The sequence below is a fragment of the Crocuta crocuta genome, unplaced genomic scaffold (assembly GCF_008692635.1).
Source record: "Crocuta crocuta isolate KB4526 unplaced genomic scaffold, BGI_CrCroc_1.0 scaffold159, whole genome shotgun sequence".
Lineage (NCBI taxonomy): Eukaryota > Metazoa > Chordata > Mammalia > Carnivora > Hyaenidae > Crocuta > Crocuta crocuta.
In genome coordinates this window covers 2,738,541-2,753,520 of record NW_027533263.1, presented here as the reverse complement: position 1 = coordinate 2,753,520, position 14,980 = coordinate 2,738,541, and the positions used below count along the sequence as shown (strand labels likewise).

The 14,980-nt window shown below is 35.6% G+C and overlaps 1 protein-coding gene across 1 annotated transcript in view; it reads right to left on the bottom strand.

Moving 5' to 3' along the window:
* Positions 1-734: 734 nt before the first annotated feature.
* FAM117B (family with sequence similarity 117 member B) overlaps positions 735-14,980 on the bottom strand; it is a 78,272-nt gene continuing 64,026 nt past the window's right edge. The window contains exons 5-8 of the mRNA XM_077747565.1: positions 14,475-14,618; positions 12,707-12,932; positions 10,537-10,657; positions 735-4,605 (exon numbers count right to left, since the gene is read on the bottom strand). Coding sequence (XP_077603691.1) covers positions 4,287-4,605; positions 10,537-10,657; positions 12,707-12,932; positions 14,475-14,618 — 810 coding nt within the window. The 3' untranslated portion in view covers positions 735-4,286. The remainder of the gene's footprint in view (positions 4,606-10,536; positions 10,658-12,706; positions 12,933-14,474; positions 14,619-14,980) is intronic.

Sequence of the window (14,980 nt, the reverse complement as noted above, 5' to 3'; positions counted from 1 at the left end):
TTTTATTTTTACCAAACTAGCAATTTGGAGATACTTATTAAAAGGGAAGTAGAAGCAATGTCTTAAAGACTCCAGTCTCATCTCTGTGTTAGGATACCAGACCAGCCCTAAGGCATACACACAAAAGCTATCTCTGGAGTTAGAATATTTCTCAAACCACTTTGATTCCAACTCACTTTATAACTTAATGCTATGTATGTATTTCTATGTCTAACAAAAGTTTTCACACAAATAATATTCTCACACAAATAGGAATACTTATTTTGTTCTATTTTGATTCATTTTTTTTAAATGCTGGCTAGACCCATCAAATTCATTTCAAGACCTAGTTTGAAAAACAGTAAACTAGCGAGATACAAAGGCTATTTGTATTATAATCCCATGTTCTAGTAGAAGTTTAAAATAAAGGTATTTTAAAAGCACAGCTTATTTTAGCAAAGAAAAAACCCTGATATTGATATACATTGGCAGGCAAATGCTATAAAGAGGATATTATCTTTCAGTGTGCTTATCACTTACCACAAAGATCAGGAACTTTGAAGTTCTAGAGCAAGTAAAGAAATAGTAAGGAAGTAATAACAACTGATAATGTTATATGTCCTGTTACTTAACACACTCATTTTCCTATACATCTGTGAAAAAGAATATTCTATTTGTAAGTTACTTCAGGCTACACGTGTCAGAAAAGCAAATGTGAATTGAGGCAACAGTCATAAAATTACATAGAAAAAAACTCTCAAGAAGAACAGACTTTATTTTTAACATAAATGTTCTATTTTCTTGTGAGGCAGCAATAAGTGTTCAGATACAGGGAATACATAGTACATAATAACAATATTTATCACCATTGGAAATGCTGCTTTTTGGGAGATTTTTGTTAGAAAAACAAAATTTTTAAAAATTGCATTTTAAAAAGATTTATACAGCTTAAACAGATGAAAGATACAGACTTTAAAAAAACATAAATTATATTCTTCAACAAGATTGTATAAACAAAATATTGTTCAGGGCTGCTCTGCTTATCATTAATTTAAGCAGAGTAAAACTTAAACTTTAAAGTGCGAAGTATTCTTAGCTTTTTAAATGCAAATTCAGCACTTCCACTGGTCTGATTTTGAGACATCAAAATTCCAAGCATTAAGGAATGAATCTTACATTTAGAACAGTGAACGAAATTCAGTAATGTCAATTTTTCTTTTGTTTCCTTTACAAAAGAAAATCTTGACAACCCAGTCCTAATCTTGGACATACAGAAGGCTATAAATTCTGCCATTTTTTAAAATATCTCTTTTCCGGTAAAAGCCAACCATTTAAAAGAAAAATATGGGGGGGGGGCGTTCTTGTTGCCAGTTATCCCACTGTTAGCAATAGCACCTTCCAAAAGGCTGATTTGGCTTGTCATACGTGTAAGAAATATTTTAAACAAAATGAAGACTCTAGTTCAAAAATATTTTGGCCTCCATGCTCATATTAACCAAAGAGACAAAACAGGTATTTAAAAAATATAATTGCTAACAAAAGCCATGACAATAGACTTAGTCATGATCCAAAACAATAAATTTTTATGTTTTTATCATCACAAGGAAAAAAATCAAGAGTAAAAATAACTTAAACTTAAGACAAAGTAAATAACCAGAGAATACTTTTACCAAAATATACATGCTACCTATTTCTTTTACTGCAATGGAAGTAAATTTATTTAAAACTTAAAAAAAATTTAAATTATATTCCCATTGAAGCTATTCTATTTTATCTTCTGTATAGTTTTCTACAGGAAAACAAGATAATCATGGAATGTAATTTTAGAAAATATTCTATTGAGAATAGGTCCATGTAAAAAAAATCAGCCATCTGTGAACTAATAAGGGTTAATAAGCAAAAGAGCTGAATGGGACCTATGGTTAATATTTTTTCAAGACAGCAATAAAGCTCATATGCTTAAAAATTAGCCCTTTGGCACTGGCAGTTAGAGTTGTTTGTACCTTGTACCTTTTTTATTCTTTCAAATCTCAGGCTCTATTTCTCCCAAACGCAAGGGATATGTTTGGTTACCATACAATTCATTTACCTGCAAATTCACATTCTCCTTACAACCAAACATTTAAAGTTCTACTTAGAAGGTTCTGTAAATAACAACTCTTAAACTTGTTTTCCCAATCTGGTTTTAAATTACTTTACATAAAGGATATATGAAACTCTACAGAAAGATGTGAATTGCACAAGCATGCACAACAGAGTAAAAGGAAAAATTGTTTATAAGATGGCATTTAAGTTGTAAAATGCCCTTGTGATTTATAGGAATGGACAGAAGAAAGTAAGTGTAAAGTAAGGAAAAAAACACAGATTTAATGGAATTAAAGTAATCCAAAAACTGAGGATTTTTTTAAACTTAATTTTTAACTTCCTCCTCACCTGATGAGTTTCACCTTTTCTTCTGTACTTTCGATAGAGCAGTTCTCAGTGGTGAAACAGTAAAGTCAAAAGACGTAACATATAAGGCAAAGAATCAAGATTCTCAAAAAGCAACCAATCAGAAAATACAGACCCTGAATAACTGAGTTTTACTGATTTAGAAGCCACAAAGTACTAATTACCAATAAACTAGTTTTGGATGGAGAAGGTACCAAAATTTATCAGTGTTACCTGACGGATTTATTCAAATGTTTGAATTTATCTAACCTAAATACATCTCCATTTCAAACTTCACAGGGCATAATTTTAATTACTTAGATGTTTTAAAGGTGCATGAGTAGAAGTCCTTTCAGAAAATTTATTGCTACCACTAAGTTTTCTTTGATGGTACATGTCTGAACTGACATATTAACCCTCTAAACTGTATTCCTTTTACAAGTATTTAAATCTTTTTCTCCCTATAATATGTATAGGAATATTGAATTATTGCATCATAGGTAGTATATGAAGGTCTTAGAATGTTTATCAACAGTATTTGCTGAAACTCATTTTTAAAAAGAGCCACTCCTTAATTTCACTACCACATACACAAACATGAAATAGTGTTGTCATGTGATATTGGCAGTGATTCTATTAAGATGAGCCTAAATCCAAAATTATATGGATTTTTCAAAGAATCCTGTTGTTTATGTGCTCCAAAGCTCTCTCTGCCTGTCTTCCACATTGTGTGGAATGCTGGAGAAAAAACTAGCAAAACTTGTAAGCAACATTATCTCAGTGCCAACCACCATAAAGAAAATGTCAGCCGCAAGATTCTGTGACTACGGATTGCTATTCAATGGATTACACTCCTGGCAAACTACTAACCCTGACCAAATCCACGAGACAACAACATCACAAAAGCAAAGGAGGAAATCCATGCACAGTCATTTTAGGACCTCTTGGAACTATGATACAGTGATGATAAAGGGAGAGCATGTGATAAGATATTTTGCAGAAAACCAAAGGGGCTCCTTACTCCTAGCTAGCAATCAACACTGGGTAGTTTCCTTTTGGCTCACTGACTTTCAAACCAAGTTCCAACAATGGGTGAGAACATATTAAAGCACTTGTCTCCAGACTATAATTTTTCTGACCACATGGTGAAATGTGTACAGGAGTAGTGAAGAAAACAGTAGTTTTACAAGTATTTCACCCAAAGCACAAACTCTGACATCAAAAAACATAAATCACATAATTTACTATTATTCAATATTGCTTTTTTATCTCGTTATATATTTGTTCAATGCATCAATTCTTGTTTGGGAGAAGAACATAGTCATGAGATTAAGATTGCTGGGAAAATGTCAACAATCCCTTTGGTCCCAAAGCTGAAAACAGCTGAGAAAAGCACACATCTAGAAAGGGAAACAAGAAACAAGAGGCCACCAAAGAATCTTTGAACATCCTGTCTGCTACGTTCAGAAAATGTAACATTGGTATTATAAAATAGTCATTTTCATATAAAAGATGGTTCTTGCAGCATCATTCACGTCTCCCTTCAGGAATTGTTTGCAGGGATCGGTTTTTTGTTGTTTTTAAAGAAGTTTAATTTGAAAACAAAAAGTATGATACTGGCCCTCCAAAAGTAAAGAATGACATCTTATTTGTTTCAGTCAGTGCTTTTAGAAAAAGCAGGCTAGGCAATGAGGGCTGGCCTTCATGAGTGAGCAAAGCCATCAGAGGGCGCTGCTTTCTTCCAGAAGTCACACTGTGGTGTGTCACCATGGAAGTGGGAGCACATCACAGCTGACTGGGAGTGCGCGATGCCATCACAATGAAATGATCCGAGGAGGTTCTCAGTTGCCCAGAAAAATGGCCATACAGCCTGTAACCTATCCTTCGGCTTCCTCAATTGGTTCTGGTGGTGGGAGTAGAGAGGCCGATGGCATGACTGTACTTGTTCCTCGAGAGACCCGGTCTTGCTCTGTGTTTGTAGACAGGGAGGCCACAGCAATAGGCTGCAGCAGAGTGGTTGTCATGCCAGTGGTAACTGTCAGACTGTGCCCAGAACCCTTGAGGGTAAGATCTGGTGTGGGAAGGAGTGGCTTGAGGATGCTGACGAGGCAGAAGGCAGAGCCGCTTTTAGGAATGAAATTCACCTTGTTTTTGTCAGGACAGTAAAAGGCTGGGATTTCATGAAGTTGTTTTGGCCTAGGCACAGAACAGACAACCCAGTAGTTTTAAGTCACAAAACACTGGAAGTAAATTATTTTACTTTTTTTTTCTAAACAGATAACTTCTAGATAATGAAAGGAAGACAAAACTCAAGTTATGCCAAAAGCTTCGAATGCTATGGGCCAAAGCGGAATTAGACACCTAATTCAAAATATGTATCTTAGAATGCCAGAAGTACATCATTCATCTCTGCTGCTTTCAGTTCCCTGGAGAGGCTGCCACACCATTCAGGTGACTCAGACTGATGACCACTGTATCTCAAATGAAGATTTAAGACAGCCATTATGAATAAAGAATTTCCTACAGCAAAAGAAATTCTCGATGTTTAAAGACAGAAATATGTTCCACTGTTACATTTTTTCCAAAACCTGTACTATTTTGAAGGGAGGAAGGCAAGTAAATTAAGGACATAAAATGCCCATCTTTTGCTGAATTCTACCCCTGTATGACTCAACTTCAGCAGGCATGAATTTTCTCTTCAAGTATGCTTAAAAATCTCTCTGACCGGAACAATTTTTTTAGTTAACCATGATGGTTTTCTGAGAAACATAATGGAAATATAAAATCAAAATAAAATCACTGTCCCTTCCTGTCCCCAGGGGCTCCTGAAAATTCATTCAAATGGCTGGAAAAAGATACTATTACTGATATTTTATGAAAGTAAAGATATTAAAAAATTAAACTGTTTAAGTAACATGGAAATGCCACAAAATTAAAAAGAAGGTGGGAGAACCTAAATAAATCACGATTCAGGTGGAAAAAGGTAATATGATGATATGATAAAAGTATGATTTTCATCTTTCCTAATGAAATTTAAAAATTTTAAATTCAAGTATGCCCTAAGTCTGCACCAGATTCTGGGGATCCAAAAATGAAACTATCTACAAGGAGAAAGACTAAATATGTAGCTCTTGGGGGGAGGGGGATGCTGGGAATAGTAATATATTTCAACATAATTAATCTCGTTTGTAATCTTGTATGCTTTATGCATTTAAAAACATTATCAGGGCACCTGGGTGGCTCAGTCAGTTGGGCGTCTGACTCTTGGTTTCGGTTCAGGTCATGATCTCACTGTTTGGGAGTTCGAGCCCTGCATCAGGCTCTGCACTAACAGCGTGGATTCTCTTTCTCCCTCTCTGTCCCTCCCTTGAAAGCATGTGCTCTCTCTCTCCCCTTCAAAATAAATAGACAAACTTAAAAAATAAATAAAAAATAAAAACATTATTCAGAGAAGTTACAAATTACTTCAAAGTATCCCTAATCTTTGCCAGACTGCCAGTGGGGTCCACAGTACAAAAAAAAAATCAAGAAGTCCTGTAAGAGGTGTGACAAATGTGATAAAAATGGGTTGTAAAGAGTTTAAAGGTAACACAGAGGAGTGGATAACCTGTGTCAGAAGAAAAGAAAGAATTTGATAGGAAGAAGGCTTACAAGGGAAGTGACATCTGAGCTGGGTCTTAAAAAATTAATCAACAATGGTCCTGGGGAATGGGGCAAAAAAAAGAGAAAAAAACCTCCAAGCAGACAATGCTTTTAGTGGGCAGATTTTATTAACAGTGAATACTACCCCAGGACAGCTTTGATAAGTACATTTATTTAAGAACAAAGAAATCATTTAACTGATGTTTTATTTGTGTACTCTTCTTATATACAATGGAAACGTCAAGTATTTTTAGGATCACAAGCGTTATCTGGGTAGATTAATGATAACAAGAGCACACACTCCTCTATTTTTACTATGTGAGAGTATGGTTTTCAATTCTAGGAAGTTGAGGTTAGATTTCTATAATTAAATTATGCTTGAATTTTCTTGGAGTGGAATTATTAGAAATAACTTTAGGGGCTCCTGGGTGGCGCAGTCGGTTGAGCGTCTCACTTCAGCTCAGGTCATGACCTTGTAGTTCATGGGTTCAAGCCCCACATCGGGCTTGGCTGCTGTCAGTGTAGAACCTGCTTTGGATCCTCTGTCCCCCTCTCTCTCTGTTCCTCCCCAACTTGTGCTCTATCAAAAATATATAAATATTAAAAAAAAAATAAAGAAAAAGCTTTCATTCCTATCTTACTGGAAAATGGCCAATCAATTTTTATACCCTCCTCCAAATGAGGTGTAGGTTTTTGTCAATTTTTTGAGGTTATTTTGTTAAAAAATGACTTAATTTTCTTACTGCTTTCGTTAAAATAGAACTCACACAAAATAATATAAACAGTAATAAATTATCTAACTAGCACCAAGATCAAAAAACAAAATAGTTAACGTAAAAACCACCAACCTCCCCATCAAACAAAACACACAAAACAAACAACACCTTCCTTTGTCGCCCTCCAGCTGCCACTCCACCAGCAAGAGGAATCACTCCAACTCCTCCCATTTTCTAGGAGCTCACTCCCCAAGAAACAGGTTATCTACCCCTGGGACATGTGACCTATACCTATGCTAATACTACTTAGTACCAAGTACCAATACTCAGTACCAAGTACTCATATCACTTCAAAGCTTCAACTTAATACCTACAAATACAAAAAAAAAAATCTCAACTAATTTAAAATTTTCATTTTTCCTTAAGAATTATTCCAAAAAAAAAATTGTGTCTCAAAATAGATACAACTGTTTACGAACTGACTTTCTGAAAAACCGATAGACTGGATAATACTTATAGGTATTCTTATACTGATTCAAGGAATTCTTCCTATTTAAAAGCCTTGTGCAATTTTTTTTAAATGCAGGAATTAATTATCAGCAAAGAAAATGGTGGGTCCAAGTTACTTATAACTGGAAGAAGGGAGAAAGAGGGAGGATTATGTTATATTTTTTAAATTACCTCTGTATTGCAAAAAGGCCAAAACACCTAGGAATCTAAAGTAACTAAGGCCAAAGAATTCCTTAGTTTGGAGGAAGAAACAGCATATTTGACTTTATTTAAAAAAGGACAAAATGCAGATGACATGGCTATGGTATGTGCTGTATCACAAAGAATACAGAGACTGAAGTACAAAATCTGATATAAATTCTGGGTCTAAAGTCAACCACCGATTTGCATTCAGGTAAATGAACACACATTTCTAGAAACCAGAGATCAACCCTCAACCCACTCCAGTCCCCAGTTCCAGTCAGAGTTACTTCTTTCAAACCAAAAGTAAGAGTTAAAGGCAAAAGTATTCCTCAAAGAATGATTAAATAAGCTCAAAACTTTTTAATTTGAACCAATAATCTATTTTTGTTTGTTGCTAGTATGCCCAGTGGGTTTAGCTCTCATTTTGACAGAGGTAGTACAAAAGAGACTAATTTTTTTAGACTTCGAATAATTTGTTTAATTCACAGAAAGTTAAAATTACCTCTAAGAAATCCACTCCTGGGTTACTGTTATAAATTTTTTTTGATATGTAATGAAAATGCTTAAAAATGAATAAGTTTTTAAATGCTACACATCCTTTGTATTCAGTATAATTTATAACAAACTATGTACACTTTAAAAAGAGTAAGTTTATCTTCTAATAACATGTGCATGTGCCATAAAACGTGTAACACATCAGGGTTTATCTATTTCTTTGGTCTATCTATCCATCCATATACACACACTCTCTTCCCTCCTTTTAGACACAGATAATGTAGCAGTGTATATATATATATAGCTCAGACATTACGTTCTGAGACAGTTTCTAAATGCAAGAGATTAAGGCAAATACCATAGTACACCAACCTACATAACAAATATTCACACAAAGTCATTTATAACAGAAACTCAAACTATTTCTGAGCCAACCAACAATTTCTCTGCATTTGGCCCAATCTTAACTACCAATGAGTAAATCAAAGAGCTCAACTCCAAAAAGGTCCATTTGGATCAGTTGATTTTTACTTAAAAACTTAAAAGAAAAAGAAATGGGATGATTCTATTAAGTTTATTTAACTTGAGAGAGAGAAAGTGCACTTGGAAGCAGGGGAAGGGCAGAGAGAGAGAGAGAAAGAGAAAAAGAGACAGACAGACAGACAGACAGAGAGAAAGAGAAAATCCCAATCAGGCTCCACACTATTAGCTTGGAGTCTGATGGCGGGCTTGAACTAACAAGCTATGACATCATGACCTGAGCCAAAACCAAGTGTCAGAGGCTTAACCAACTGAGCCACCCAGGTGGCTCTATAATAATTCTATTTCTTTTTTTGTTTTTAATGTTTATTTTTGAGAGAGAGAGAGAGAGAGAGTGAGAGTGAGTGGGGAAAGGCATCAAAAGAGGGAGACAGAATCCCAAGCTGGCTCCACACTGACAGTGCAAAGCCCAATGAGGGGCTCAAACTGATGAACCATGAGATCGTGACCTGAGCTGAAATCAGTAGTCAGAGAGTTAACCAATTGAGCCACTGAGGCATCCCTTAAGAACTCTCAAGGGAAAGTCCAAGCCAGCATCTGCAAGGCGGGCATAAAAAATATGAGGTATTTGTTAGAGATATATAGTTCAGGTCCTATCTCCATATTTATGCATTAGGCCTGGGAATCTGCAGTCTCAACCACTACTCCAGATGGTTATGTTTTCTTTTTTTTTTTTTTTTTTTACAAATAGTTTATTGTCAAATTAGTTTCCACATAACACTCAGCACTGAGTACTCCAGATGGTTATGATTCAGGGAATCCATGAAACAAATCTGGAGAAATTCTACTTAAATTCTCAGCTTGCTCCATTCAAGCTTTTAGACTGACACAAGGATAAAGCAGTTGCTCAAACAGAGTTTTTAATTACTGTCACAAAAGCTGATAGGAGACTGAGAGCTGGGATTTCCTAGTATAGAAATTAAGGGGATTCAAAAACAATGTTCTTTGTTTGGCAAAATTATCCAGAATTTAGGTTACAGGAAGCACTGACAGGAGGAGCATACAGAGGAACAAAGGACGCCATATTTCAAAATGATTCTAAGATGTTCATAATGGAGGAAGAAGATAAATCACATTGAGTCAGACAAGGTTGGACAATCTTCACGCTGTGTTCCACACATTTCATAAGTGAGAAAAAGCCAGAAGGCTGACCCTTAGACATGCAGCTATAGTGAGATTGGAAGGTGAGGGCTAAGTACTACCATCACATCCCCAAATAATGTTCATCACCTAATTGGCTGTCTCATACATACCTACCAACTTATAGCCACCACTTACAAAGCAAGGAGTCATGAAAATATGAAGGCTACAATACCTTTTGAGCAAATTTTGAGTCTAAAATTCTAGTGCTTGAAGAGCATACCAGCCAACAGAAACATGAGTATAGGAGATCACATACCAACAGTACTAGACACTTCTTAAAATCCTGCTGCTTATGTTAGCTTAATTACAGTAACACGATTCTGCTACTGGAACAATAATCAAATTCTGTTTCCTATAGTGGCAGACAAAATATTTCTAATACTTTTTAAAGAACTAGAGATCAAAAGTACATAAAAACTGAAGGGAAATCGATCCTTGAAAGAAGGAAGACATACTAGGTGAGAGCCATGGTCTACCTTTAATAAATATACTGCTAAATTCAATGTGTGATGTTGACTGTATACAGGTTCAAAAAAACAGCCACAGAGGACACATTGGGGACAACAGAGGAAATGTGAAAATCAAATGGATATCAGTTGATATTAAGCATTACTGTTAATTTTGTTTGATGTGATAATGGTATTGTAGTTATATAGGAGTACTATGATTACTTTTAGGAAACAATATTAAATTGTATTTAAGGTTAAGTGTAATGTCGTCTGCAATTTACTTCCAAACACTTCAGCAAAAACCACCACCACCATCACATACAAAGACAAAGCACATATAAGAAAATGTTAACTACAGAGTCTGGGCTGTGGATATATGGGTGATCACTGTACTATTCTTCAACTTATTTGAAAATTCTCATATGACAAGTTATTTAAGGGGTACTTACGAGCATTCCTCAAAGACTTTGACCCGTTCACAGCCCTCAGGAGGTTCCCTTTTGAACATATAACTGTTGTTAGGTTTTGGTGAGGTTGCATACTTAGGTAAAGGAGAGTTGTTCCCATTCTCTGCAAAAAATGGCATGCTGGATTATTAAGAAACACCACCACATAAGTACAGTTATACTGCATTTAATTGTTTGTGACCTCCCCCTATACCATGAACTACTTGAGGGTAGGAACAGTGTTTTATCATCAACATCATCCCCCAAGATCTAATACAATACCAGGTAAAGAGAAGATTAATGTTTGTTAAATCTATAAAACTAAATAATTTTATTTCTTTTCCACTTACAATTACTACAGCTTAGGCCTGTATCACTTAGTCTACAGCACTGAACACTGATCTCTCTTGCTCCCTCATTTCTTATACACTCAGCAAAGATTCATATGCCACTTCCTTTCTTCCCAGTACATGTAACTGAGATGACTCTTCACTGGTTGCTTATCAGTCACTCTTAGCTTGCCCTTCAGAATCTCTCAATTTCTCTGCTCCTCTGGTTACAATCTCTGCTCCACGTATTTAGAAGCCATCTGTGCACTATATGCCAAAGGCTTCCTCTTGCCTATGAACTTCTCCATACCTAAGAGGTCTATCTCTGTTCATATGCCAAAACTTCCTTCAAAGTCTAGCTCAAAGTTTTAAAATCCTTCCAAATTAACCTTATCAAAGTGAATACTTCTTTACTCTGGTATTCCTGTTCAATGTTGATGTCTTCAGTTTATATTCTATTAACTTAAAATTCTTGATATGTTACCTAAGTGTTCTACAATTTCCAGTCTGTGTCAACTAAGCTATAAATTTTCTTGCTGGCAGTAGTCCTATTTTCTTATAAAAGAAATTCAGAGACTAGTGTCTTAAAGTCAAATATAGCATTACACAAAATTCATGAGGTTCCTACTTATTACTGAAGTAAAAGTAGAAAGTATGAACCCTAAGTACCAGGAGCCATGCTAAATGGTTTGCACTCACCACTCCTTTTAATCCTAAAGGTATAGGTAGTAGTTAAAATGCAGATTCCTGATAAGAAACACACGGCCCAACCAAAGATTTAATTCAGTGTCAGACTGGGGTGCACAATGGAGTTACCTAGAGCATCAAAAACTCCCGGTACCTGTGTTCTACACCCCCACCCCCACCCCAGGGGTTGTAATTTAATTGGTCAAGATTGTTGGCCTAGAATAGCTATATATTACTTAACCTAAAAGCTGGCAAAACAGGTCCAAATAGTAACATTTACAATTGCTTATGGCTTTAAATAACTTCTCCGGGGAAATCTTATGTTCTTTGCATTTGTTACAGTCTCAATAACTTAGGAAATTGATAGTAACAGCCAACTGTAACATTTTAGGAACATTCAATACACTGTGATTAGTAGCTTCTAAATAAATGACTACTGAACTGAGCGGCAGAATTTACAAATATATTATTGCTCTCAAGTACACACAGTAACTTGGCTTAGGCTAACAAAATATTGCCCTGATATAGACAGAAGAAAGGTCATAGTTGTTTTAAAAGGTAAGAACATTAGTAATTAACATTCAAACAGCTTATGTTTCCAAGTTATTTTTTAAGTTGTGCAAGTAGTTTAGTACTAAAAGGAAGCCTTCCAACCTTTTACTACAGGCTTGCCTTCAATACTAATTTTGCATTGTTTTGCAAATGTTTTGCATTTGCTTAATTATTGTTAGAAATTTCACAAAGAGATTCTAAAAAAACAATAATTTGAAGGTTTCAAGTTCAATTAAAAATAATAAGGTAGTAAAAACAAGACAACTAAGGTGAAAGAGAACTAAGTGCTATTCAGGACCAATATTCATTTATACCAAAAAGAATGTTTCTCACTAATAACAGACTTGAATTAACAAGTGGAGAAAAAGAAAAAAAAGGTCCAAAAAATTCCATAAACCCACCCAACTAGACCATCTCTTGAGCACCATGGTAAAACCTACTGTTGTGTACTTTAATTTTTAAAAATCTATGTTAAGAATGTATGTCAAAGTAATTACCTTAGTAGCCTTAAGTGTGTGTGTGTTCTGCTAGAAAATGAAAAGAATGAATGATAAAATAGGTGGTGTTCATTTATCATCTGGCAACAAATTCCTCCTTCATTGTACCTTTATCCCTGGGATCAACAAGCAGGTCATCAGCTGAACAAGGGCTCTCTTCACTACCTTCATTTGAGATGGTGAGGAAAGATGTGGGGGACACAGACTGAGAGCGGCTGCTGTTGTTGCTTTCCCTGTCTGCCCCACCGGGGGTCTGCGTATCGATGCTGCGTGTGCTGCTGCTTCTCTGTACAAGGGGGGGTGGTGCACGATGGCCATCTGGAATATCTTGTGGCTGTTATAAAATTATAAAAACATACATATACTTATCACTGATTTTGAAAAGTCACCAGAAATGCACCCAATATCAACCTTCCCCTACTGTTCCAGATAACTCACAGATCAGAAATGTCCCACTTAATTAGGTCCAACGGGNGGGGGAACGCCTTTGTGCTGCTCCATTAGTGACATCTCTATCTAATATGACTGCCCTACTAACCACTGAACAGCATATGCAAAGACTGTGTATTCCCAAGGTTTGGCATATGACAGATGGTCAGTGCTTCATGAATGATAAATTGCAACGAATTAGTTATCACGTCGTAAATATTTTTTAAATTGTGAAGAATTGCCATGGTAAAAGAGGAGAAATCTAGGTATAACACCAGGTTCTATATTAGAAGAAAAGGTTATCCATTGTGTGAACTAGCGATACTTGATGACAGGTCCTGCTACCTTCTCCCTCTGCCCACTTCCCCCTGAAAGAGTTTTTCCAAAGAAACCTTCCCAAATGAGGAAAGATTAATGGTAGCAATGTTAATTATAGGGGAAAATCAAGGAAAACATTAAAAGGAAAGCTTGCGTGGCTCACTTAGCAGGAAAACCAACTCCCTGGTACACTTCTGGTTCATTTATATTTGTTACATCAAGGAGTTACTCCCATCATGCAATATGGACAAGAGGGTATGGGGGAGCTGTGTTTTCTCTAAGCTAAACCAACCTTTAATNTTTGCTCATTTTAGCCACTCTGACTGGCGTGAGGTGGTATCTCAGTGTGGTTTTGATTTGTATTTGCCTGATGATGAGTGACGTTGAGCATCGTTTCATGTGTCTGTTGGCCATCTGGATGGCCTCTTTGGAGAAGGGTCTGTTCATATCTTCTGCCCATTTCTTCACTGAGTTGTTTGTTTTTTGGGTGTGGAGTCTGGTGAGTTCCTTATAGATTTTGGATATTAACCCTTTATCTGATATGTCATCTGCAACTATCTTTTTTCAGGGAGAGGATCTTAAGCATCAATAGAAATAATATTGCAAACCCTCCAATTCCTCTTTCACTGAAGAATGAAAGCTTAAATATACTCTGTAACATGCTTTTCAATATAAACTGGAAACTTTCTGTCTGTGTCTTACATATGAATCATTCTTGTCTTACGAATATTATAGGTAAGCAGAACTGTACTTCATGATGATAAAGTCAACCAAATAGTAACTCACGAACAGTAAGGAACAGGTATATGAAGTCCTATCCCTCCATCCCCAACAAGTTTTAATCTAAACTTTTGCTACATGGAGTTGTAACAAATGAGAAATGCAAGCAAAAAGTAGTTTCTGTTCAAGGATCCAAATTTAAGTCCTATCAGTTGTCTCTAAGAGATGCAAAGAAATTAAAACTTTTCATTAACGTCCCAAGGTCAAAGTTTTTCAAAAGAGATAAATTTTCATTCTCTTTCAATGAGAAGGAAGAAACTTAAGTATATATGGAAAATGAAACTGTAATTTTTAAAATCATTAGAACAGTTAATGTGGAAGAACAATTTTAAGATACAAGACTACTTACTATAAGTTGTTCCTCCTTTTCCCCAGTCTCTTTAATTATTATTTCAATCTCCTGATTCAATCCTTCTACACTATTTCGGAACCGGGAACCTGTTGATTTGGTGATGGGAATTACTGGAATAAGTGCACTCTTTGGAACAGGAGCCTGAAGAAAAAGAGGTAGAGAAGGGAGAAAAAGGCTTTAATATGCCACCTTTTAATTCTCTCGTTTGAAGCATACTCCAGCTGACATCAACAACTCTAAAATAAATCAAAATTAAGTTTACAGACCTCACACAAAGTTATGAGTAACCAATCATGCTCTGTGATAAACACAAAATACAACTTAAAGCCAAAATCCCAGATAGTCAAGTTAAAATTTCAGAAGTAATTCGTATCTATGAGGGACTATAAAGAGAGGAAGGATAAAGGAAAATACTAAAAGAATGTCTGCCTCAGAAATGTTTTTATGACTGTAACAGTTCAAATTTTAATTTTTTTTTTTTTTTTTTTAGGAAGAGAGAGACA